The sequence below is a fragment of the Bufo gargarizans genome, chromosome 1 (assembly GCF_014858855.1).
Source record: "Bufo gargarizans isolate SCDJY-AF-19 chromosome 1, ASM1485885v1, whole genome shotgun sequence".
Lineage (NCBI taxonomy): Eukaryota > Metazoa > Chordata > Amphibia > Anura > Bufonidae > Bufo > Bufo gargarizans.
This window is the reverse complement of record NC_058080.1, coordinates 175,101,223-175,128,731: the sequence shown is the minus strand read 5'-3', so window position 1 is coordinate 175,128,731 and position 27,509 is coordinate 175,101,223. Positions and strand designations below refer to the sequence as shown.

Below are 27,509 nucleotides of genomic sequence, written 5' to 3'. Positions count from 1 at the left end.
AGTAATGAAAACAATATCAGTAGCAATTCATATACAGTAGCATATACAGTATATATATATATATATATATATATATATCTGCAATCAATACCCGCAAATTAATTAAAAAGAAAATGAAAACGTTGCATGGATATAAGTATTCAGACCCTTTGCTATGACACTTTTCAGAGCTTTTGCCGCATCTGCGTTCAGGAACAAAACAATCGTCAGAAACACACTGCTGGCTACTCTCAGGTACTGCTGGCGGCTTCAGATGGTTTTTGAAGGTGACAGGTTCCCTTTAAGCATTAATTCCTCAGGTAAAAAAGAGGGACATTTAAGGATCAAAGAGGGACAGGGGGGCGCTTGGGAGGCATGCGAATGTATACTACCAGCCTTATACATGTACCACTTGCTTTTTATCTAGACACATGTATAATATTGCTATGGGATGCCGAAACAGTTTCTGTGACTATTTGATACATATCTAACCACACAATATTTTATTTAATCATTCATTAGACACCAACACCATCATCATTTTCTAAAAAAACCAATAGCAGACATAAAGTGCGGCCATTACCTGAGGACATTGAGTACACCACTGTCCCGTTATTAGCAGCATCAGGATCCTTTGCATAAACAGCAGTCACGAACATATGTCCGGGCTGGCCATCTGGAACCTTAGCATAAAGAAAGCAAATTATAATGTATCCAAAAATAAAGGGGTGAGTACAACACACATTATATTAAATATGGTTTGTAGTAGCTTTATATATATTTATTTGTTTGATTGTACCCCAGTCCAACAACATGATGATAATCCCTATCCAAATGATCTATTAGGGCATAAGAACATCATAAATGGGATCCCTCCATGAGCCACAGTGGAAGAGTAGATCCTGTTCTTGGGGGTCTAGAGCACCCATGTACCACATGGTCAGCCATTTGAATAGATGTTGTGTAGAGATGAGCGAATTTCTCAAGAATTCAATTCGGCCAGTTAGCCAAATTTTTCAAAATAAATTTGGTTTGATCCGAATTTATCCATGGCGGATACAAAAACGGCTGCTGAGAGCCTTTATAGTGGTGTAGAACACTGTGCCTTGCAGTAACACGCACAGGGAGTCTGCTGTTGTAGTGAAATAATACTGTCAGTCAGTATAACATTCAGATGACAGGCGTCGCTCTTAGAATCACTGCACACTTCACTTATTTGGGCAGTCACGGGGCCAAAACTGACCAAATAACTTAAGTGTGAACTCAGCCTTACAGGTCAATGTTAACGTCAAGAAGAAGCGCACTCCTTTTACACCGTCGTCAACTGATTCCACATACTGTAGATGTCTACAGAACCTGTTCTATTAAACGCTTATACAAGTAGAGCCCACCGACAGAGTGGAGAGGGTGTCAGCAGTAAGTTTGTGTTGATGTCACTGATTATTTTGTCCTTCCTCAGATCCATCAGAACAATAAACCCCAAAAAATGGATTCTGTCTATTGAGCATCCGCCTTCACTTGGTCAGCATTTGGTCAGTAATCCATCAGTATTGCTAAAGCCCCAAAAAAACAGGAGTGGATCCAAAACAGAGATGACACGTGAATGGAATATTTGCATGTCTTCTGTGTTTTGTACCCACTCCTTCTTTTGACTACCAAATCATAAGCCAATTCTGATGCAAAATAGGGACCATGTCATGCAGGCCTTACAGCTATTACATAGACAGGATCCGTTGTGCATCTCATTTTTCCTTCCTTCTGACAGATCAGAAGAAGGGTCAAATAAACTATGATGTCAGCCAGGCCGAAAGGCAAAATAGTGGCCCAGTCATGAAGTGGGGAAGGTGGGAACAGCATGAGAAGTCCACAGAGTGGGCCTATGACATAGTGGTGAGGTGGAAGCAGCATGATGAGGCCACAGAGTGGCCCAATGACAGAGTCTGGAGGTGGCAGCAGCATGAGGAAGAGGCCACAAAGTGGCACAATGATAGTGTGGAAGTGGCAGAAGCATCAGGAGGTAACAGAGTGGCACAATGACAGAGCGTGGAGGTGGCGGCAGCATCAGGAGGAGGCCAAAGAGTGGCACAATGACAGTGTGGAAGTGGCAGCAGTAGCATCAGGAGGCCACAGAGAGGCACCTTGACAGAATGTGGAGGTGGCAACAGCAACAGCATCAGGAGGAGACGACAGGGTGGCACAATGACAGTGTGGAGGTGGCGGTAGCATCAGGAGGCCACAGAGTGGCACAATGACACATTGTGGAGGTGGTGGCAGCAGCATCAGGAGGAGGCCACAGGAAGGCACAATGACAGTATGGAGGTGGCAGCAGCAGCATGAGGAGGAGGCCACAAGTTGGCAAACAATGACAATTTGGAGGTGGCTGCAGCAGTATCACGAGGCCACAGAGTGGCAAGGTGACATAGTGTTAAGGTAGCAGCAGCATCAGGAGAGCCAGAAGTCATCCCTCTGCCAAATGCTGACAATTCGGCTGTCACTATGCAAGCAAGTGAACATGGATCGGGCCATTTTTCCAATTGATTTGGATGGACTCCCTGCCTCCATCTCCACTGCATACTGCCACGGTGTGTCTGGGTCCTCTGCCTCGTCTTCCTCATTTCCCTCAGCTCCTGGCTTCTCCTGCTCCTCCTAACCTGTCACTTGTGTATAAAAACCACCCATTTCTCTACACATTGCTTGCGCTCCAATGTCCTCCTCCTCCTCCAGTTCAGCCACCACAGGACTCATGTGGCCGTGGGATCTAGGCGCCATGTCTCCAGTCCCCTGACAAGCAGGATTTACCAGCAACTGTTCCAGGACATGAAGCAGTGGAATGACATTCATCCCATAGTCCTGGCGACTGACAAATAACGTGGCCTCCTCAAAGGGCCTGAGCAAACGGCAGGTGTTACGCATGAGCTGCCACTGGCTGACATCAAAGTTACACAGGGGAGTACTCCTGTCCACTTGGAACATCAATAAATCGTTTATGCCCTTTCTCTGCTCGTATAGTCGGTCCAACATATGGAGGGTGGAATTCCAACGGATGGAAACGTTGCATACCAGCCTATGTTGGGGGATGCCGTTCTGCCGCTGCAGCTCAAAGAGGGTGTGCTTTGCGGTGTACAAATGGCTGAAGTGCATGCAAAATTTCTGCCCATTATTAGGATGTCTTGAAGAAGGGTGAAAGACTTTAGGTACCGCTTTACAACCAGATTAAACACGTGTGCCATGCAGGGCGCATGGCTCAGCCCTCTTTTACGCAGCACCAACACCATGTTCTTCCCGTTGTCAGTCACCATGGTTTTGATTTTGAGTTGTCGTGGAGAAAAGCCAGGATTCAATTTCTTGATGAAGGAGACGGAGCAGTTCCTCCCCTGTGTGACTCCATTCACCCAGGCAAAAGAGGTGCAGAACTGTAAGATCCTCACCTGTCTCGCACTCCGGTGTGACCAAAAAGGGTCCTCGTGGAGGTGCGGGACAGGTTACACGTGTCTCCATTGATACACCAGCTCCGACCCCTTTGCAAACCGACGCGGGGATGTGTTCGCATGCGCACCGGAGGGGAAGACCTCATGGCTTTCGGGGACAGCTTGGCCGGGCTAGCGGTAGTACGCTGCGGGCAAGCAGCCTATTAGGTGCCTATTGCGGATTCCATTCCGGTGTGCTCGCGTACTCTCACAGAGCCTGTTGTGCATCCACATTTACGCATTCAAAGCAGATTATGGGGCCGGCATTGGTCTAATTGACTAATGACCGACCAAAGCCTTGTACACAGGTGTAGGGCAGGATCATGACCTATGGGGAGTGGACACTTAGCACCCTGGGATTTGTTAGCAGGCACATAAAAGGTGGCCTCCCAGGTCGGTTATCCTTCCTTACAGGTGCAGGTCAGTACTGCTAGCTACTGACTGAAGTTTGCAGGGACTCTGTCCGTTCCAGTGGGACCCAGGACCCGGGACTTTCCGTGACGCATCCGCTTACCTGGCAAGTTGCACAGAGACTTATGCACGGATCGGACTACTCCTGGCTTTCCTTTGTTTTTTGTTTGCCTGATATTTGCCCAGTGAAGTTTACCTGAACTTTGTTTATTTTGTTAATAAACCCTTTTGACTTCATCCTCACTGGTCTGTTTCTTTGGTGCCTTGCATTACAAGAACAGCATGACACCGCTGAGCCCTGCACATGTGATATGCTGGAGGGGCACTGTGAATTGTTCCTGCAGTGGAGGCTGAGGACACGTGGAGGATGAGGAGGCAGAGGTGGACATTGTTGCAGGACCAACAGTGTGAGAACGAGGAGGTGGAAGCGGCGTCGCCTGGCCAAGTTGCTGGTGTGGCTGTGCAGGAACCACATTTACCCAGTGGTCCGTAAAGGACATGTATTGTCCCTGACCGTAGTTACAGCTCCACACGTCAGCGCTGCCGTGCACTTTGGCAGACACCGACAGGCTCAAGGACTGGCCCACCTTCTGTTCTACATACGTGTGCAGGGCTGGTACTGCCTTTTTGGCAAAGAAATGGTGGCTTGGGACTCTCCACTTTGGCTCGGCACAAGCCATCAGTTCGCTGAGAGGTGAAGAGTCCACCACTTGGAAAGGGAGGGACTGCAGCACCAGCAACTTGGCCAGGATCACATTCAGCTTCTGCGCCGTTGGATAAGTGCGTGCATACTGTTGTCTCTTGGCAATCACTTCGGTGATCGATTGCTGACGGAATGACTGACGAGGAGGAGGAGCAGGAGCACCAGGACCAGCAGTTAATGGGAAGGACAGACAGCTCCCTTTGAATGAGGTAGTGGAGACTTGACTGCCTGAAAATGGATGCCACGGTTCTCTCAGGCCACTTTATGGTGACACTGCATATGTTGACACAGGGCCGTGGCACCCTGGCCACGCTTCACCTTCTGCCCACAGATTCTACAAATGGCCATGTTGACCTCCTCCGGCAGCGTAACAAAAAACTGCCACACTGCCGAGTAGGTGATTTTACCCCCAACCCTATGCACTGACTGACTGCTACAGCCGCTGCTTCCGCGAACTGGTGCACCACTACTTTCCGGGCAGGTAGGCTCCTGCAAAGCGGATGGTCTACCCCGGGCACGTTTGGCTCCCGACCTCCCACTGCTGCCACCCTGCTGACTCCTGGCCACGCTAGCAACTTGCTGGCTCCGCCGCTGCCTCACTGGCAAGTTGCCACCCTCTTCTCCCAATGATGATGAAGCCCTAATTCCCCCGGCAATCAAGTGCGATCAGCTACATCATCATCATCGAGTACTGTCTGCTTGTCATAGATGTCCTCCTCAACGGTCTCTGGGTCAGGAGCCTGCTTCCACGCCACTCTCCTCATCACTAATACATGCCAAAAAGGGCTTTAGAACATATAACTGCATCACTGAACGGCAAATAATATATATTTTTTTGCAACTAATACAGGCCAAAAAGGGCTGTAATTTTCTCACTTCACTACACAACAACTAATAAGCCCTTTTTTTCCAACTAATACAAGCCATAAAAAATGCTTTAGAACATACATATAACTGTACCGCACAAGGGCAAATAAGATGTATAAATATTTCCTTGTAATGAACTCTGTTAATGGCTGTATCAAACAGCACTTGCACCCCAATAACAAGAACGGTTTGCTGGAATTACAGAGCTGTATAATCTGCAGTCAGTGCAGCAAGGTGTAATAGGATTGTTCCTATTACCCAGGCTGTAACCTCCCCTACTGCACTCTGTTCTGTTTCAATACTGTGGAATGATCCCTCCCTATCCTTTCCTTGAACTTCTTTACAGCAAAATAAAAGTTTAAAAGTCTTTCCTAGCACTGTCCCTAGCTCCTGCTAACTAAGTACACTGGAAAATGGCTGAATCCAAGATGGTTGAGGCTATTTATAGGGCTATGACATCACAGGGCTGGCTGGCTGCTGATTGGCTGCATGCATGGCATTGTGGGTGATTCCTTGTTTCCAGAGTTCCTTGCTCCATGTCCTAACACGTACAGCAGCCATTTTTGAAAAAATTTGATTTGTTACCACAAAGTGTGAGGAAATTCGGATTCAGTGCGAATCAAATTTTTCCTGAAATTCTGATAAAATTCCACTTCGTCAACTTCGATTCGCTCATCTCTAATATTGTGTAATGCTACATTTCTCTACTATGGCTGCTGCTGGGGAAAAAAGCTACAGCTTCCTACTCATGCCAGCTGAATACCAGGGGTTAAAAAAAGTTGGACCCAGTCCTGAATTGGCGTGGTTGTCTTCATGAAACAAATCCTTAAGGGCCCCATCACAAAACAAATTTGGCCTGACTCGTTTTTTGTTCACTGGAAAAACTAAATAGAATCCATTTGTGCATTTTTCCATGCCACATGCAGTTTTTATGACAGTTTTTTAGTAGAGCTTTCTGCAAAACCAATGTTTGAATAGCATTTTTTCTGATGTTTTATTCCTTATAACAATTAAACAATGGGAAAAAATGCTAAAAACTTCAACATGCTGCACTCTTAAAACACATGCCAGAGAGTAGGGACAGACTGGCCATTGACCCTTCAGGGAAATTTCCCGGTGGCCAATGGTACAGGGGGCTGTCCAAGTCTTCTCATGACCTCCAGCTGGGTACCTAATGATCTGATGCTCTCAGCATTAATTAATTCTAGGCTGACAGCTGCTCTGCTGAATTCAATTCATTGTATTGGCATCCTCAGGACAGCAAATAGTTGAATACTAGGGCGCGGGTGACAGTATTTGGTGCTGCACTGTGTTTATTGGTTCTGCTGGGACGGTATTTTGTGCTGCACTGTGTTTATTGGTTCTGCTGGGATGGTATTTTGTGCTGCACTGTGTTTATTGGTTCTGCTGGGATGGTATTTTGTGCTGCACTAAGGTACTGCTGGCCCCTTCCTACTTCTTTTGGCCCTTGACTTCTTTCACACTAGTGTTAAAGAAATCCGGCAGGCTGTTCGGCCATGGGGACCGGTGGAGACCCGGCCGCAACCAAGCAAATATGCTGATATGCGGTTTTTGTCCAGTCGATTCCCGGCCATCTATGAACATCCTGCCAGAAGGCTGTACCGCTAGTGTCAAACTAGCCTTATTGAGTGGAAAACTGATGCTTCTGTTTTAGTGTTTATGAATTTCTTAAGTTCTTGTGGATGTCATCAGATTTCGTGCCTTTTTCATATGTAATAAAAAAAAAACTGAAGACTAAGGCCCCTTTCACACGGGCGAGTTTTCCGCGCGGGTGCAATGGGGGAGTTGAGCGCATTGCACCCGCACTGAATCCGGATCTATTCATTTCTATGGGGCTGTGCACACGAGCGGTTATTTTCACGCATCACTTGTGCGTTGCGTGAAAATCGCAGCATGCTCTATATTGTGCATTCGCAACGCAGGTCCCATAGAAGTGTATAGGGCTGCGTGAAAATCGCAAGCAAGTGCGGATGCAGTGCAATTTTCACACATTGTTTCTAGGTGACAATCAGGATGGGGACCTGATCATTACATGGTTATAAGGGAAAATAATTGCATTCTTAATACAGAATGCTAAGTAAATTAGGGATAGAGGGGTTAAAATAAACCATTAAACTCACCTCATCCACTTGTTCGCGCAGCCTGGCTTGTCTTCTTTCTTCTTCTTTGATGACCTGAGAGGAAAAGGACCATTGGTGACGTCACTGCGCTCATCACATGGTCCATCACATGGTCCATCTCCATGGCGATGGACCATGTGATGAGCGCAGTGACGTCACCAAAGGTCGCTTTCCTCCCAGAAAGACGAGCCGGGCTGCACGAACAAGGGGATGAGGTGAGTTTAATTATTTGTATTTATTTTTTTAACCCCTCCATCTCTAATTTACTTTGCATTCTGTATTAGGAATGCTATTATTTTCCCTTATAACCATGTTATAAGGGAAAATATTAAAATCTACAGAATACCTAACCCAAACCGGAACTTCAGTAAAGAAGTCCGGGTTTGGGTCTGGGTACCACATTAAGTTTTTTCTCACGCACGTGTAAAATGCATTCCACTCGTGTGGGAAAAACTGAAGAACGCAACGCAATCGCATACAAAATTCACCCTACTCGCAGACAAAATCGCACGATTTTCCCGCGACGCACACGCATCCTATCCGGCCCTCACACATGACGCCCGTGTGAAAGAGGCCGAATACTATTGACTTTAATGGATCAACTTTCAGTCCAGGTACTTGCAGTTTTAAACACAAATGTCACCTGAGTGTTAAAATTGTGTGCATGAGCCTTAAAGGGCTATTCTGCTTGGTGAAACCTATTCCCTATCCGCAGGATATACACAGGACCCCCCTGCAGCCCCCTGCAGCCTCCCTGAAAAGAACAGAGCGGCCAGTCTCACATGCGTGCGGCCGCTCCATTTTTTGCAGGGAACTGCAGGTGGTAGAATATGAGCAGATCTTTCCCTTATACCTTATGTATGTGGAGGCTCCAATCCTGGTATCCTGGTTGTGGTTCACAACAAGGCCTCTTGCACACGAACGTGTGCTGCACGTGCCCGTGCTGCGGACCGCATGAACGGGCACCGGCCGTGGGCCAGCCACATGCGGATCGCGACCCCATTCACTTGAAGGAGGTCCGCAATCCGTCTGTTCCGCAAAAAGATTGGACAAGTTCTATCTTTTTGCAAAACAGAAGCATGGAGCGGAACACCACAGAAGCACTTCGTAGTGCTTCCGTAGGGTTCCGTTCTGTGCTTCCGGACAGAACCGCAAAAAACGGCACGTTCGTGTACATGAGGCCTTAGGCTTACCACACAGCTTCTACTAGCAACCATCAGTGAAAACTCGACTGCATCTAGATGCCACCCATGTGCTGTCAGTTTTTTTTGCTGACGTATTGATGTGAATGGACCAGCCCACGTGATAAAGATAAACGTGCTGCGGTTTTTACTGATTGAATAGATGGACGGTGAAAAAAATGCAATGCTCACTTGCATATAGTCATTGAAATCAATTGGTCAGTGTTCACTCCAGATGCTATCCATTGCAAAAATGGACTGTGTCCAGACAGAACGCTCGCTTGTATGAAATAAGCCAAAGGGTACTTTCACAAAAAAATTCTTGTAAAAAAACCACTATGAAATTCATAAATTTTAGGGGGGTTTGGGTGAAGGGGTTTAGTCACATAACATTATTCTAGCTTTTTTTTTTTATATATATTATTGTAGAGCATGCCACAATAAAAAAAAATATATAAAAAAAAACATGTCAAGGGAAACGCCACTCAAAAAAGTGCAATGTTTGTGGGGCATTTTATATTTTTCCACAGCACAATAAGTAACATGTGGATACAGCTTTTTCCACTGAAAAAACACACTGAAAAAATGCTACAAAAACATGGTGGAAAACCATGGCAAAAAGCCAAAAGCCATGGCTCCATTCGTGTGGCTTTTGGGTCGTGGCCATGCTGGGATCAAGAACTGAAGCGGCCAATACTATGCCGACATTTTTTTTCTGCAGGAGTCTATATTATAAAATCAGTTTGTAGGTTCTGGTATTTAATAGGAAAATAATAAATACTAGCTATCTAATGTATATGCAAGTAAAAGATAATTATCACTATTATCCAATAGACGTCTGTCTTACAGTATCTGTATCTTAGACATGCAGTTGACCACTACAGAAATAAAATGCATTGTTACCGAGCGCTCTGGTCCTGTAGGTGGCAGCACTTCACCACCTGATAATACAGCCACCACACTATAACAGCCACTATGTTATAGCTAGTTATTACCTTGTTTATCAGAATGATCCTAGTTAACCCATACTGTGCCGTAACCTAATATGATTGTCAATGCTGTCATTACATGGGCTTGGTTACTGCAGCTGTAATCTGATCAAAAATGCTTGTCATAGACATATTTTAACAATCAGAGTCATATTAGCTCCACCAGAGAAAATAATCCGATACCCACGTTCCAGCCATAGAGTATATATCCATTATAGCAGCATCACTGCACACAGGACATATAATTAAAGAGAACTAATAAGATATTGATGTAATAGCCTAAAACTGTACCAAAACCCATCAGCAGGTTATAGCCAAATGGGGAGGTCAGCTATAAGTCCTTATGTGTCCTGTTGTGGTCAAGCCCCATTTATGTGCTGGAACTTGGGCCCTTCAGCAAATCCTTTTCTGGGTCAGTCTGAACATATTAATATTGTACTGTGATGAGAAGCTGACCAGAGCAGTACATCTCCTGGGAAGGTTTTTTTCTGAATTGCGAATATGCTATTTAATAATCATCAAATATGTTCATTGAATTATTACAATTCATCAGTCACAATTAACACAATTTAAGAAATCATGCACACAAATGTATTTTTTTGTCCGCATCCGATACGCATTTTTTGTGGTTTGGATGTGGACTAGTGTTGGGCGAGTATGCTCGGACGAACACCATTTTGACTCGAGCATCGCGATTGGCTACGCAGCCGAAAAACGTGCGGGGAAGTACTGGCACTCACTGTAATGCCGTAGGCATGTTGGTTACTGGCATTACAGTGATTGGCTGGCTGGAACGCGTCATCGGCCAAGCCTTAGTCAGAGCGAGCTGGAGCAGAAGGGACAGATAGTGTAGGCTGCAATATATATTATTATTAGCACAACCTGCGCTAAATTGCGTGCAATTGTTTGGCTACATCTCCTATATAAGGTTTGCGCATCCTAAATATCTGTGACATTCAGGGAAATTTATTTGCGCATACACTTACAGAACCTCCGCTACTGTACGTGTAACAAACTTGCGAGCATATATACCATTTAATATGCTCAAGACAAGCAGTAAGGGACGGGGCAGTGGCCATGCTGCTGATGGTGCACGCAGAGGCCGTGGAACACACTAATTCACAATACCTAACTTCATGTCCCAGTTTGCAGGGTGGTGCAGGACACCACTCTCAAAGTCACACCAGTGCGACCAGGTGGTCAGTTGGATTGGAGCAGATAATGCTTCCAGTCGGTTAAGCACCACCCTGTCTTCCACAAAGTCCAGTCTCTGTAGCCAAGAGTCTGCTCAACCCAATTCTCACCCTGATCCTCCTTCCTCCCACCATGGAGAGTCTTGGCAAACAAGTGATCCCGCACTCGGATATTCCGAGGAGCTCTTTTCATCGCCATTCCTTGATTTGGGCCTCTCTCCAAGCCTGCTTGAAGAGGGACATGAGGAGATCTTGTGCACTGATTTCCAAACTCTTGAGCATCCACAGTGAGAAGAAGATGACAGTGGGGAACGGCAATTTTTAGTTTTTAACAAGTTGACACTGTTGCCAATAAGTGAGGTTCTTGTTAGGTCAACAAGTCAGGAGGATGACCAGAGTGAGGAAGTGGAAGAGGAGGCGGTGGACGATGAAACAACTGACCCAACCTGGGAAGGTGGCAAGCCGAGCGAGGACAGTAGTGGGGAGGTATCCGCAGCACCGCAACAGGTTGGAAGAGGCAGTGGGGTGGAAAACAGGAAAAGGAGGGCCACACCAAACAGGCCCACAACTGTTCCCCAGAGCACCCCCTTATGACAATCTCCCTTGCCAAGGGGTAGCTGTTTCGCAGTCTGGCGCTTTTTTGAGGAAAGTGCAGACGATAAAAGAATTGTCATTTGCAACCTGTGCCGTACCAAAATGAGCAGGGGCGTCAACAATAGCAACCTCACCGCCAGCAGCATGATCCGCCACATGGCATCAAAGCGCCGTAATAGGTGGGCCGAACGCTTGTGTCCACAATCAGTGCCTGGGGGTCACACCACTGCCTCCTTTTCCCCTGTGTTACGTGCTGGCCAATCCCCAGTCCAAGACGCAGGCCCAGAGGCCTCCCGCCCTGCACCTGGACCTTGGCAAGCACCATCAGCTAGCACATCCACTTCTGTGTCCCAGTGCAGCGTACAAATGTCCATACCCCAGGCCTTTGAACGAAAGCACAAATACCTAGCCACCCACCCACAGGCCATAGCATTAAATGCGCACCTTTCCAAATTGCTGGCCCTGCAAATGTTGCCATTTAGGCTTGTGGACACTGAGGCTTTCCGCAGCCTGATGGCGGCGGCCGTCCCTCATTACTCAGTCCCCAGCCGCCACTATTTTTCCCGGTGTGCCGTCCCCGCCTTACACGAGCATGTGTCCCGTAACATCACCCGTGCCCTTACCAATGCGGTTCACTTAACGACTTACATATGGACAAGTGCTTGTGGCCAGGGTCGCTACATTTCCCTGACGGCACACTAGGTGAACGCTGTGGAGGCCGGGAGCGAGTTGTACCCTGGGATGGCTACCGACGCCAAGGATTGCGGGCCCTACTTCCATCAGGATTTCCGCAACCACCTACATTAGTTGCTGCAACACCTTCTTCTCCTCCTCCACCTCCTCCTCCACTTCCACCTCTGAATTCTCATCTTGCAGCACCAGTCAGCCATCAGTCAGTAGCTGAAAGCAGTGTAGCACTGCAGTGGGGAAGCGGCAACAGGTCGTGCAGAATTTTATTTGCCTAGGTGACAAACAGCACACCGCCACAGAGCTGTGGCAGGGTATAAGGGACCCGACTGAGCTGTTGCTCTCGCCACTCAACCTACAACCAGGCATGGTTGTGTCTGATAATGGCTGTAACTTGGTGGCGGCTTTGGAGCTCGGCAAGCTCGCACACATCCCATGCCTGGCCTACGTGTTCAACTTAGTGGTTCAGCGGTTTCTCAAAACCTACCCTAATTTGCCTGAGCTACTGGTGAAGGTGCGCCTTGTGTGTGCCCATTTCCAAAAGTGAGCTACAGCTGCTGCCGGTCTGGCAATGCTGCAGCAGTGCTTGCAATTGTCAGCTCACTGACTGTTGTGCGAAATGAGCACGCACTGGAACTCCACGTTCCACATGTTGGCCAGGCTTTGTGAGCAGCAGAGGGCAGTAGTGGAATACCAGCTGCAACATGGTCGTCGCCTTTCCAGTCAGCTTCCGCTCTTCACAAGCGACGAGTGGGCATGGATGTCTGACCTCTGTAAGGTTTTACACAACTTTGAGGAATCAACACAGATGGTGAGCGGCGATGCCGCTATTATCAACGTAACCATCCCACTTCTGTGTCTACTGAAACGCTCGCTGCTCACAATGAAGGCGGACACTTTGCATATGGAAGAGGTGGAAATGGGGGAAGAAAGTACACAGGGTGATAGCCAGACCACCCTCCATTCATCTTCTCACCGCGAATTGGATGATGAGGAGGAGCAGGAGATGATTTCCTCCGCTACAGAGGGTAGTACCCATAGCGGGTTTTTTCCATCTGTTCAGAGTGGATGGGCCGAAGAGGAGGAAGAGGATGAGGAGATTGAGAGTCATCCTCCTGATGAGGACAGTGAAGTCTTGTCTGTTGGGACTCTGGCACACATGGCTGACTTTATGTTATGCTGCCTTTCCCGTGACCCTCGTGTTATACGCATTTTGGCCAACACCGATTACTGGTTGTTCACCCTTCTTGACCCCCGCTACAAAGAGAACTTCTCATCTCTCATTCCTGTGGTGGAGAGGACTAGCAAAATGGTGCAATACCCGAAGGTCCTTGTGGAAAAATTGCTCCAAAAATTTCCAGCTGAGAACACTGGCGGCAGAGTTTGTAGTTCCTTGGGCAACTGAGGAGGGGAGATGAGGGGAACACACAGCAGTTCTAACAGAGGCAGGGCAACACTCTCCAAGGCCTGGACCAGTTTCATGACTACCTGCCAGCACCCTCATCCAGATGCAGGACCTAGTGTCACAAGGAGGGCAAAGTTTTGGAAGATGGTGAAGGAATACGTAGCAGACCATGTCAGCGTCCTCAGTAATCCCTCTGTGCCTTACAACTATTGGGTGTTGGGTGTCCAAGCTGGACACGTGGCACGAACTGGCGCTCTAACCCTTGGCCTGGCTGCCAGCGTTTTGTCTGAGCAGGTATTTAGTGCTGCTGGGGGCATAATAACTGATAAGCGCATTCGCCTGTCAACTGAAAATGCTGACAGGTTGACTCTTATCAAAATGAACAAGGCCTGGATTGCACCTGACTTCTCTACTCCACCAGAGGAAAGCGGCTGAAAATAAAGCACTTTAAATGTGGCTTTTATGGTGTATTGAATACACTGTATTCCAATGCACCCCTTCCACCACAAAAAAGGGCATATGGTTCAATCTTCCTTTTCTCGTCGTCCTCCTCCTCCATCATATCAACATGCTTTTTAGGCTGCTCTCACTCCTAATGTTTTAGAGGGTAAGCTCGGCATCAGACCCTCACCCCTAATGTTTTAGATGGTCAGATCAGCAGCAGACCCTCATCCTAATGTTTTAGAGGGTCACCAGCAGGCCCTCACCCATAATGTTTTAGATAGTCAGCTCAGCAGCAGACCCTCACCTCTAATTTTTTAGATGGTCAGCTCAGCAGCAGGCCTTCGCCCCTTATGTTTGAGAGGGTCACCAGCAGGCCATCAATCATAATTTTTCAAGGGTGTGTATGATGCCCTCCTTTATGTGTAATGGAGTGCCTGGTTCCTTGTAATATTTGGCAGCCCTTTCACTTAGTGCCACTACCTGAACAATTGTACCACAATGTGAATGAGGCCCTCCATTATGTGATATACAAGTTGTATCGGAGTGCCTCTTCCTTGTAATTTTTGGCAGCACTTGCACTTTATATACAAGTAAATATACAGGAAAGAATGTTTCCTCACAATTTTTCCTCCGTCTAAAATCGATTTTATTTTCGGTTTGGTGCGTATTATTGTCAGTCTGTAGAAGTGGCGTACTACTCGGACAACATCGTTCCCAGCAGTGACCTGGGAGTCCAATATGCATCCAGACATCCTCCCCATGCTGTTCCCGAACCATTTCAGTGGTGTTTCCATGAATTTATCACTTTTTCCTGTGAACCAGACACCCTCCCCTCTTCAGAGCAGGGGGTGCCTGGTTTAATGCTGGGGTTCTCCTATTAAATTCTATTGTGCTCTGTGCTCTGTACAGCACCCGAGCATCCCAAATTGTTCTACTCGAGCACTTTGGTGCTCGATCAACACTAATGTGGACCTATTCACTTCATTGGGACTGCAAAAGATGCAGACAGCACATTGTGTCCTATCCTCATCCGTTTGTCTGTTCCATGGCACCCATAGAAATATAGAACATGTCCTATTCTTGTCCGCATTACAGACAAGGTTAAGACTGTTCTATTGTGGCCCAGGTGTTTCGTTCTGCAAAATGCGGAATGCAGACACCCGATATCCATGTTTTGCGGATCCGCAATTTGCGGACCGTAAAACAGGCAGCAGTCCTGTGCATGAGCCGTAATAATGTTGTATTCAGGGGGGGAATTAAATAGATGTTTCATGGATTATTTTGTTACTTTAAAAGGGTATTCCATTAATTTAAAGTTATACCCTATGCACAGGATGGGGGGGATAACTATTAGATTTGTGGGAGTTCTACCATTGAGAAGCCCACCAATCATGAGAATGGAGGCCATGTATACTGCAGTCTCCACCAAAATGAGCAGAGTTTACTGTCACTCCACTCATCTCTATAGGACTGCTGGAAATTGCAAAGCGATTGTACTCAGCTATCTCAAGCAGTCCCACAGATATTAAGCCAATGCAGGCACTGATCTCCAGTAGGAGACCTCTGACGCCAGTGATTGGTTGCAGTGGGAATGTGTGGTATACAGCCATGGAGCGGAGCAGATGGCAGAGCGGGAATAAGTTAGTATATGTTCTATTATTATGTTGACACACTTAGGTGCTTTGAGAAGGTTTTGAGATTAGTCAGACAAACCCCTTAATTTAAGGAACAGACAATTTGTAGTATGTTTCTAAAAAAAAAATTCATGTCATGAGAAGCTAGGGATAGTACTTAAAATGTCATGTTGGAAATCTTAGGAAGACTGAACGTACAGGTAATGCAAATTTAGTTTCAATATTTCAGGGCTTAAGAGTGCATAACAGAATATAAAACCATGTAGTAAACAGAACACTTGCTTTTTTACATGGTTTCCACTTGCATAATACAATTCCAGCATTTTTTATGCAATCCAGGCTGGTTGGTGCAATTAGATGTTATGACCACTAGATGGCAGCCTCATGCACTGAATAAAAGTCATACGGTTCCAGACAAACCTTTACATGCAGCTGCTTCCCTGATGGCGACTGGGGAAAGAATGGCTTGTTGTCATTAAGGTCAGTGACTGTGATGTAAACTGCAGCTGTGGCATTGCGGCGTGGCGTGCCATGGTCAGTCACCAATACAGTGAGGTGATGATATGCTTTAACTTCACGATCCAAGGATTCAGAATTCATCAATTCGCCTGTACAAAATATAAGCAAAGACAATAGGGAATTTAAAGTTATAAAACTGCCAGTTGTTACGTGATTATCTGTAAGACTAACGGCCAGACTTACTAATCCTTAGACCGGCTATCTAGACCTGCACCAGATTTATCACAGGGGCTCATGGCATGAGAAATGTGGTGCAGGGATAGGTACATTTAGATTAGTAGATAATAGTTACAATTCGAACGCTAAAGGTTGTCTTACACAACCCAATTCTGAAGGCGATTGTCGGGAAGGAAGTGTTCCTTCCTAGCAATCGCCTGCTCGCTAGCGGAGGAGAACGCTGCTATTACATGCAGCGATCTCCTCCACAGCATGGGGAGGGGGCGACTCTTATGTCATCGCTTGTCCCCATAAGGACTCATTGTTTGCCAGCAGCAGATCGTGATTAGACGGTTGCTTGTTCATTGGCAGCAGTATTAGCCTGCCATATGATCGCTAACGACCGTTACTACGAACACTCGTTAGCGATCATCTGGCGGAAAATGTGCCAGTGTAATACAGGCTTAACATTTCATGTTGGACGATAATGGTGTAGTGTAAATGTATGTAGATACAGAAGGCCTGTACTGAAAGCGTTCACTCAACGCCTGTAATATTATTTATGTGAACAAATCCATTATTTGCCATTTTTGAATTGTGGTAATGTAAAGATGCATCATGTGATCTTTTAGTAAAGTGAACAATGTAAAAAACAAGTGTGTTTTATGCAAATCATTGCCACCTAAATATAGTGAATGATCCTCTAATAATCAAGTAAATGATTGCAGAAAATAATTTGTAATCTTTTCATTGACTTTAAATCACTAAATGTGGTTGCCTCGGCGACTTAACTTTAAGCCAACTATATTGGATAGCTTGCTTTGAGACTTTACGCAAGAACTGTGACATAATTTTGACATAAAATGTAGCGGCTCAGGCCACTCCTCTTTTCCGTGCAGCCACACCCATTTTTGTGAGCCATACTCCCTCCTCCCCTTTTTGGACTAGGGGCAGAAACATTCTTTACACCTAGATGTACCAAATTGCGCCACTTCTTGGAGTCCTTAATTCCTCCATTGAATGATAAATATTTTCAATAATTCATTGAGTATCAAGCTTCACATTTGAAGACACATACAGTATTTAGGTCCTGATGAGGAACTTAAAGGGGTTTTGTCATTTCAGCAAGTGGCATTAGGAAGAGAAAGTTAATAAAAGGCAATTACCAATGTATTGTGATTGTCCATATTGCTTTCATTCCTGCCTTAAATAATTTTTCCATCACTGTTCATTTCATGGTTACGACCACCCTGCAATCAAGCAGCTGTGGTCGTGCATCTCTAGAATTCGATTTGGCTGCTTTGCCGAATTTTCAAAATAAAATTTGCTTCGTGACGAAGCCTAGCAGAGCTTCTGTAATGTAGTAGAGCACTTTTACCTACTGCATTTTTCGCTCCATTATGGAAGTGCTCATTAGTACCAGAGGACCAGGAAGCGGTGAAGGCTCTGTACTCACCGCTTCCTGGTCCTCTGCTGTTGGCTGTGAAGGCTGCACACAGCGTGAGGGCGCTCTGTGACCTCACGCTGTGAGCGCCAGTTTACAGCACAGCCAACAGCAGGAGGAAGAGGATCGCAATATGAGGAGCAGTGGCGTCCAGGAGCAAAAGAGGTAAGTGTTTTTTTTTATTTTGTGATTTGAGGCTGAATTATGGCTGGGGGCTGCTCACATATGGCTGGGGGCTGAGTACAAATGGCTGGGGGCTGAGTACAAATGGCTGGGGGCTGAGTACAAATGGCTGGGGGCTGAGTACAAATGGCTGGGGGCTGAGTACAAATGGTTGGGGGCTGAGTACATATGGCTGGGGGCTGATATGAGACATGGGGGTCCTTTTTAAAGTCTGATTGTTGTCTTCTTTATATTGGGCTCTGATCTGAGGTCTGATTCGGGGTCATTCACATTGGGGTCTGATCTGAGATCTTATTAACATTGGGGATCTGATTGGGGCTGTGGGCTGAGGTCTGATTAACATTCGGGGTCTGATTGCTGATCTGAGGTCTAATGAAAAATATTTTTTTCTTATTGTCCTCTTCTAAAACCTAGGTGTGTCTTATCGCCCAGTGCGTCTTATAGGGCAAACAATACGGTATGTCATGTTACTGTGTAGTGCCTGCTATAAAGATGACCCATTCCCAATCACCACAGGAGAATAAAGTGGAGGCACTGGTGAGTCTATCATAAAGGTGCCACGGGGTAGCAAAAAGGAACCTAAAGTTAAACTGAGCCTCTCTTAAACCGTAGGTTCAATTACAGAATGGACAATGTTTGTCCTTCAAAAGTTCCCTCATCTGCACGGCTGCTGGGACAGTAAAGCACAGCCCAGAAGTTGGGATGACTGCCACCTGAGGACTAACTTGGGATTTAGAGTATATAATGGAGTGGCGACCCAAGAATCAACACAAGAAGAGAGAAGACATCTTTGACATAAATAAAGAGCTCTTCCAAATAGCAGACAGAAACAAAAGATACCTTTTTCCATAAAGCAATACAAATAAATAGTGATGAGCAGCAGGGGCTATATTTGAATTCACGATATTTCACTAAAATTTGGGTGAATATTCGTCATATATTCGCGAATTTGAGATTATTTTCTTGATTGCAAAAAATTGGCAATGTAATATTCGTGTAATGTGTGCGAAATACAGGCGTGGGTCACTTTTGCTACATTTTCCAAGCTGCTAGAAGTTTCCTGAGACTAGAGAAAATGGTTGGCACGGCAGAACATTAAAAATGGCTTTATATGCAGTTAGAGTGCTCTAATATATTCGCGATTGAGCTAATCGGCACTAATGATGCAAATATTTTGGCACAATATGTGAAACTTCACATTTTAGCAGGTCTTCCTAACACACTGCAACAGCTACACTATATCAGGATATAACCTACACTGACTATCTCCCACTAACTATCTGTATTATATATAAGCTATCTAACTATCTATCTAATGTAATGACACAGGAAAGCATAGAGCACAGCAATAACACTGCTGTCTCTCTCAGAACTTAAAAAACTGTGAAAAATGGCTGCTGGGGAGGTTCTTATATAGGAAGGGGTAAGCATCTTTCCTATTGGTTGCTAGGGATGTTGCTAAGCTCTGACAAAGACATTGCAGCCTTCTCATTGGCCCAAAAGCAAGAAGGAAGGTTACTGTTGAAAATAAAATCTAGAATATTTAAAATTACGAATATATATCACTATATACTAAATATTCGCGAATTCTCGAAGTGCTGATATTCGCAATTCGAATATTCGCGCCCAACACTGCAAATAAAGTATGTTAAGGTAATACTTGCAGATCCATATAAAATATTGGTGACTGTACAAGGTCTTCTCCACCATAGTACATCAATAGATGAAATTCTAGCGACAGAATTTGTGTGGCATTACCTGTCTTAGAGTTGATATGAAAATAATTGTCCTCAGAAAGAAGAAAGTATGAGAGCTGTCCATTCCTCCCTGAGTCCATATCCAGTGCCCTGATTGTCCCAACCACACCATGAGGAGATGGATTTTCAGGAAGAGTGAAGAAATAGATGTGCTGATTGAAAATTGGGTAATTGTCATTTACATCCAAAATCTTCACAATTATAGAAGTGGTTGCAGTCTGATCTTTAAACGGGTCCATGCTTCTTGCCACTACAATCAGATTATATATGTTCGCTTTCTCATAATCCAAAGACCGACGCAGAAAGATCCATCCTGTATTCCGACTGATTCCAAATATAACTGAATCCGCAGGGAGCAAGGAGTAAATGATTCTAGTCTGCTGACTTTGTGCCCCATCAAAGTAGGCTTTTACCTGAATGATTCTTGAGTTGATAGTGAAATCTTCATTGATTTCAACTTGATGCACCAAATTTCCAAAAGTCAAAGCATTACCAAGATTGTTCTTTGTAACACTAACAGTTAATGTGAGGAGGGAACTTAAGGGAGGACGTCCGTTATCTTCAGCCGTTATTAGGAGAATATGCTCACAGACCATTGTTAAAGTTGTATTTAGGTACAAAATTCCAAGGTTAGGGTCAATGCTAAACATGTCTTGCTTTTCACTAGCAATGCTGTAGGTGATCAATCCATTATAATCATCATCTATGTCTTCTGCTTGAGCAATATACAGTGCACTGCCAGGAGAAGTTGTCTGGGGTAAGCTTATTCTTTCATTCACCCTTAAAAAAACAGGCGGGTTGTCGTTGACGTCCGTTATAGTAATGTTGACCTGTGTACTGCTGAAGACCGGAGAGCTCCCTAGATGTGCCTGGACAGTAAGAACAATAATGGGCTGAGATTCATGATCCAGTAGCTTTCTTGTTGTAATGATACCAAACTGGGAGTTTATGGAGAACATCTGATGTGGATCACCAGACAATATTCTGTATGATACAGGATCAATGGAATCTAAACAAGATAGTACAAAGCAGAAGAATAATGTTATTAAAGGGAACAGTACATACTGTACTAGGTACATATCAACTGACAAACAGTCAAGTCGGAAAGTGCTCATATTAAATGGGGTTTTCCGAGACTTTAATACTGATGACCTATTCTCTGGATTGGTCGTCGGAATCTGATTGGTGGGTGTCCGACAACCAGGAACCCTCAGCTGTTTGAGAAGGCAGCGGCGCTCACTGTAGTGCCGAGGCCCACTCTCAGCTTTTCCTAGGCCAATGACAATACATTCATCAGACAGGTGGCCTAGGAGCAGCTCAGCCCAAGTGAATGGGGCTGAGTGCGATACTAAGCACAGCTGCTATATGTGCGGCGCAGTGCTTTCTAACATGTAAGAAGGCCGCGGCCTTGTCATTGGCCTAGGAAAAGCTAAGAGAGGGCCTCGGCACTACAGTGAGCGCCGATGCCTTCTTGAACAGCTGATCTGTGGGGTCCCAGGTGTCAGACCCCCACAGGTCAGATACTGATGACCTATCCAGAGGATAGCAAATACTCAAATACTATATTCAGAACAGCACTCAAATACCACGTAGACTCTAGCCGAAATGCATCAGCCCATCCACAACCTCAGATCCACCTTGGTCATCCGATCAGCAAACACAAGTTGATGGAAGCATATCAAGAAGTGAACTTTATTCACAGTGGGTCCATGATAAAATGTGCAATAACGCCAATAAAGTGCAACGTTTCGACTACATAGTATGTTTTGACTACATAGTATGCTTGATAAAGACTACTGGAGCTGGCATGAGTATACCCCTGATTCTTTGTCTCCCTGACGAAGGGTGTGCAGTCATAGTCGTTACACAGGGACAATCAGAGGCATGCAGAGAGGTGGAAATTGGAGGAAGCTATAGGGTCACATAGGGGAAGAGACCCAGTACCTGTGTCCCACTAGCTTTTCCTCCTCAAGACATTTTTCTATCTCCCTCTCATTCCTTTATTCTTTTGTTTTGTATGTGGGCAAAATTTATGCATACATGTGTTTTGTACAATTTTTTGTTTGATTTTGTTGTATACTTTATGGGCCTATATTTATATTATGTCCTTGGATTGGCCAGAACTTCTCACATAAACAGTGCTGGACAATCAAAGAGCATGGCTCCACAAGCGGAAAGTGTCTTGGACTAACAAATGAATCAGATAGTCTGAGACGTGGTGCAGCCATCTTGTAGGACAGAAAAGGGAGCCTAGAAATTTGTGGATTTGTCATTGAAAAGATGAAAAGGAGGGCCCCAAGTAAGGCTTCTTTCCCAAGTTCATGTGATTTTTTTTTTCTTGAATCAGAGGGTTGCTTAAACATGTTAAATGCACTGTTGCATAACATTTAACTTGTCTTTTGGCAATTTAACGTTTGATTCATATGCAGTTAGCTAGTTATCGCATATTGATACCTGGAATGAGAAAAAACATGTCTGTTCTTGATTAACCATAGTCAGACCTAGCATTTCCACTGAGACAAAGTAAAACCCTCTGGATGAATTGAGCTGCTGTTACAGGGGGTCATACAGTACATTCCTCCCTGACCCCGCAATGGCAGTCATATAATTTATCTTGATAAATAAACATCATTCAACGCCAATTATAATTTTCCATGCCATCAGTCAGAATAAATCTCAAACTTTTATGACAATTGTTTTTGCCATTCCTATCACTCTTGGCAGCGCTCTCCAAAGTTCAACTAGTCTGAAATAAAGAACCCTAACCCCTAATTCAATTAGCTTTAAAATACAAAGGTGTATGAGAGTGACAAATATAAGGGCATTCTGTTTTTTAAGCAGCCTGTCATGTTGTATATTATATATGTATACCTTCTGCTCCCATTAATATATATATATATATATATATATATATATATATATATATATACAGTATATATACTGTGCAGTATGCTGGAGTATCAGTCAGCTACACTTTGCTAAGTGGTTGAGGCAAAGGTATACATATGTATACTGCAATAAGTGTATGTAGTAGTCTATGGTCCCGCTGAACAAGGAGTATTCCAGATTTAGAATACACTCTCATTTGTTTGTCGTCTCTGATGATGGAAACACATAGATCCTTTCTCTCTGGCTGCTTCTTTAGTGTATCATTCGCTGGTTCTACTTCTAATCTTCCTCTTGCTGTTGGGGTTCCTCAGGGTTCAGTCCTAGGTCCTTTACTCTTCTCTGTCTACACAGCCCCCATCGGACAGACTATCAGTAGATTTGGCTTTCAATACCATCTCTATGCTGACGACACCCAACTATACAGTTCATCCCCTGACATCAGCCCTGCTGTACTGCAAAACACCAGTAATTGTCTGGCAGCTGTCTCTAACATATTGTCCTCTCTGTATCTTAAACTGAACCTCTCAAGAAATGATCTTCTTGTCTTTTCCCCATCTACTAAGGCTACTTTCACATCTGCAATTTCCTTTTCCGGTATTGAGATCCAGCAGAGGATCTCAATACCAGAGGAAAAAAAGCTTCTGTTTTGTCCCCATCCATTGTCAATGTGGATTAAGCTGAACTTAAGGGAATGTAATGTACCAGAATGCATTCTGTTCCGTTTGGTTGCGTTCCCATACCGGAGAGCAAACCGCAGAAAGCAGCTGTTTTCTGTCCGACATGGGATGCAGAGCATGACCCACAATGCAAGTCAATGGTGTCGGCACTCATTGACTTGCAATGGTTTCAATGTTGGATCCGTCATTACTATTTTAAAGATAATAAAACTGGATCAGTTCATAACTGATGCAGATGGTTGTATTATTAATAATGGAAGCATTTTTGCTGATCCCTGATGGATCAGGCAAAATCGCATATGTGAAAGTAACCTAACCCACCTAAACTTTATATTTCAGTTTTGGTCTGCAGCACTATCATAACTCCTGTGCAACATGCCCGCTGTCTTGGGGTCATGTTTGACTCTGATCTTTCCTTTATTCCCCATATCCAGTTGCTTGCTCGCTCTTGCCATCTGCACTTTAAGAATATCTCCAGAATCCACCCTTTTATTACTGTGGAAATAGCCAAAACTCTTGTTGTTGCTTTGATTCATTCTCATCTTGACTACTGCAACGCATTACTAATTGGTCTCCCTCTCACTAAACTCTCCCCTCTTCAGTCTGTCCTAAATGCTGCAGTCAGGCTCATCTATCCATTCATCCAAGCGCTACACTGATGCTACTAGTCTGTGCCAGTCACTTCACTGGTTGCCCATCCAACACAGAATACAGTTCAAACTTCTCACCCTCACCCATAAAGTTCACCACAGTGCTGAACCTCCAAATATCTCCTCCCTCATCTCCATCTACCACCCTACTCGTGCTCTCGTTCTGGTGACCTAAGATTAATAACCTCCATAATTCGTACCTCTCACTCCCGTCTTCAAGACTTTTCTTGAGATGCACCTACTCTCTGGAATGCTCTGCCCTGGAATATCAGGTCAATTTCCAACTTCCCTACCTTCAAACATGCCTTAAAATATATTTTTTCAGGCACGCTTATCAAGATTCCTATAATGACTGTTCCCCTAGTAACCCCTCACCCCAACTCCTCAGACCTAGACTCTATCTTCTAACAGTCCCACACACACCCAAAGCAGATCGGCCTATACCACTGCTTCCAGTACAATAATGGCTTGACTACTACATATCACAATCAACTACCTTGTGTGTCACCCCCACTTCCTCATAGATTGTAAGCTCTTGTGATCAGGGCCCTCACTCCTAGTTTATCAGTTGTATATTAGCCAGTTACATTGTCATATTTTTTTTTTGCTTTGTACATGAACCCTCTGAATTGTAAAGCACCGCGGAGTATGGTGGCGCTATATAAATGACTATCTGCATAGAAGCTGTAGACAAAAAGTTTTCTTTTCAAATACTTTTTTCAAGTTCTTTTCTTATTATTGTTTACCACAGGAACAACTATGTAGTTCAGAGCCAGATTTCATGAATACACTTATCCCACTTACCACATTATATTTTCTGCAGATTTGAGTGCGGTTATTTGAGTATCAATGGGTATTTGTATAAATTACAACAGAAAAGAGCCAGAATCCCATAAGCTGGCAATGTTATATGAGAACAGCCTTTTCAGACTGTATTGCGAATATTCCTGTGACAGATGGACAATTACACATGCTGCAAAACTGTTTAGCTAACGCTGCAGTAAATGTACGGTACATGCATATATATGTTCAGTTAGATGCACAGTCTGCAAACAAAATTAAAGTAGAATTATTTTTGAAAATAACTCCTTTTTAAGTTCCTACCTATTCAGATCCATTTTCTGATTCAGGGGGGAGGACTGTAATATGAAATATGTTGTCTAAAACACAGTGGGAGAGATTTATCAAAGTGGTGTAAAGTAGAACTGGCTTAGTTGCCCATAGCAACCAATCAGATTCCTCCTTTCATTTTTCACAGCTCCTTTGGAAATAGAAAGGTGAAATCTGATTGGTTGCTATAGGCAACTAAGCCAGTTATACTTTACACTAGTTTGATAAATCTCCTCCAATATATTTAACTTTATAAATGAGCGGGCGTGAAAAATAATGAAAATGTCCCCAAGGCAATTGTTACCTCTCTTCTCCCAGTCCCCATAGCAAGTCATAGAAATTGTAGGCGAAGACAAAGAAGATGGAGCTAGAAGCCTTTGGTGAATTGTGAGGCATCATAGGAGGAAATTGGAATGGTTGGACTGACTTGATCTTTAATGGATATGTGTACATATTTATAACCGTTCTTGTTCATTTTTCCAACAGATTTAAAATACAATAAATAATCAAATTTTGCTAATTGTCTTTACAAAAAATGTACTGTTATTTGTATTGTCCATGGTTAGTAGGTATTGTTGTATTGCTTTTTTGTTGTTCTATCTGCAATATCTATATATGCCCTAAACTTTAGATTGTTTCATCTTCCCTTTCAGTGGTTCAACACTGATAAATTTAAGAAGCAGGCAGCCATACATTTTTCCTCTTGTGGCCACTGGCCACGGCATAGAAATGTAGTAGAAGACCAGCTTCTCATATATCCAGGAGTCAGTCTCAGATCCCCTTCGGGAACGCCAGAGGAAAATATCATAGTGGGATCATTCATATTCATCCAGTGCATCACTGATGACTCTAGATGTCAAATGGCGCAAGCATGCAGAGTTTCCTGTCCGGTGCTATCAGTGTATAGACGCCGAATCTGTGCACTGCAGTGCACATATATTAGTTGTGTCTGGCTCCCAGCCTGAAGTAGCTGGCCAAACACAATTGATATACAAGAGCTGGAGAGGGTACAGAGGAGGGCAACTAAAGTAATAACTGGAATGGGGCAACTACAGTACCCTGAAAGATTATCAAAATTAGGGTTATTCACTTTAGAAAAAAGACGACTGAGGGGAGATCTAATTAATATGTATAAATATATCAAGGGTCAGTACAGAGATCTCTCCCATCAGCTATTTATCCCCAGGACTGTGACTGTGACGAGGGGACATCCTCTGCGTCTGGAGGAAAGAAGGTTTGTACACAAACATAGAAAAGGATTCTTTACGGTAAGAGCAGTGAGACTATGGAGCTCTCTGCCTGAGGAGGTGGTGATGGTGAGTACAATAAAGGAATTCAAGAGGGGCCTGGATGTATTTCTGGAGCGTAATAATATTACAGGCTATAGCTACTAGAGAGGGGTCTTCCTCTGGATCAACTTGCAGGATAACAGGCCGAACTGGATGGACAAATGTCTTTTTTCGGCCTTATGTACTATGTTACTATGTTACTATGTTACCTAAAGAATTATTAGGAACACCTGTTCTATTTCTCATTAATGCGATTATCTAGTCAACCAATCACATGGCAGTTGCTTCAATGCATGTAGGGTTGTGGTCCTGGTCAAGAAAATTTCCTGAACTCCAAACTAAATGTCAGAATGGGAAAGAAAGGTGGGCTACAACAGCAGAAGACTCCACCGGGTACCACTCAACTCCACTACAAATAGGAAAAAGAGGCTACAATTTGCACGAGCTCACCAAAATTGGACTGTTGAAGACTGGAAAAATGTTGCCTGGTCTGATGAGTCTCGATTTCTGTTGAGACATTCAAATGGTAGAGTCCGAATTTGGCGTAAACAGAATGAGAACATGTATCCATCATGCCTTGTTACCACTGTGCAGGCTGGTGGTGGTGGTGGTGTAATGGTGTGGGGGATGTTTTCTGGGCACACTTTAGGCCCCTTTGTGCCAATTGACCATTGTTTAAATGCCACGGGCTACCTGAGCATTGTTTCTGACCATGTCCATCCCTTCATGACCACCATGTACCCATCCTCTGATGGCTACTTCCAGCAGGATAATGCACCATGTCACAAAGCTCGAATCATTTCAAATTGGTTTCTTGAACATGACAAATGAGTTCACTGTACTAAAATGGCCCCCACAGTCACCAGATCGCAACCCAATAGAGCATCTTTGGGATGTGGTGGAACGGGAGCTTCATGCCCTGGATGTGCATCCCTCAAATCTCCATCAACTGCAAGATGCTATCCTATCAATATGGGCCAACATTTCTAAAGAATGCTATCAGCACCTTGTTGAATCAATGCCACGTAGAATTAAGGCAGTTCTGAAGACAAAAGGGGGTCCAACACTGTATTAGTATGGTGTTCCTAATAATTCTTTAGGTGAGTGTATGTGAAGGGGACCTTACATGGAGGTCTCCAT

At 44.5% G+C, this 27,509-nt stretch overlaps 1 protein-coding gene across 1 annotated transcript in view; it reads right to left on the bottom strand.

Moving 5' to 3' along the window:
- DCHS2 (dachsous cadherin-related 2) overlaps positions 1 to 27,509 on the bottom strand; it is a 394,236-nt gene that overhangs the window by 69,677 nt on the left and 297,050 nt on the right. The window contains exons 5-7 of the mRNA XM_044300255.1: positions 19,756 to 20,763; positions 16,116 to 16,303; positions 563 to 662 (exon numbers count right to left, since the gene is read on the bottom strand). Coding sequence (XP_044156190.1) covers positions 563 to 662; positions 16,116 to 16,303; positions 19,756 to 20,763 — 1,296 coding nt within the window. The remainder of the gene's footprint in view (positions 1 to 562; positions 663 to 16,115; positions 16,304 to 19,755; positions 20,764 to 27,509) is intronic.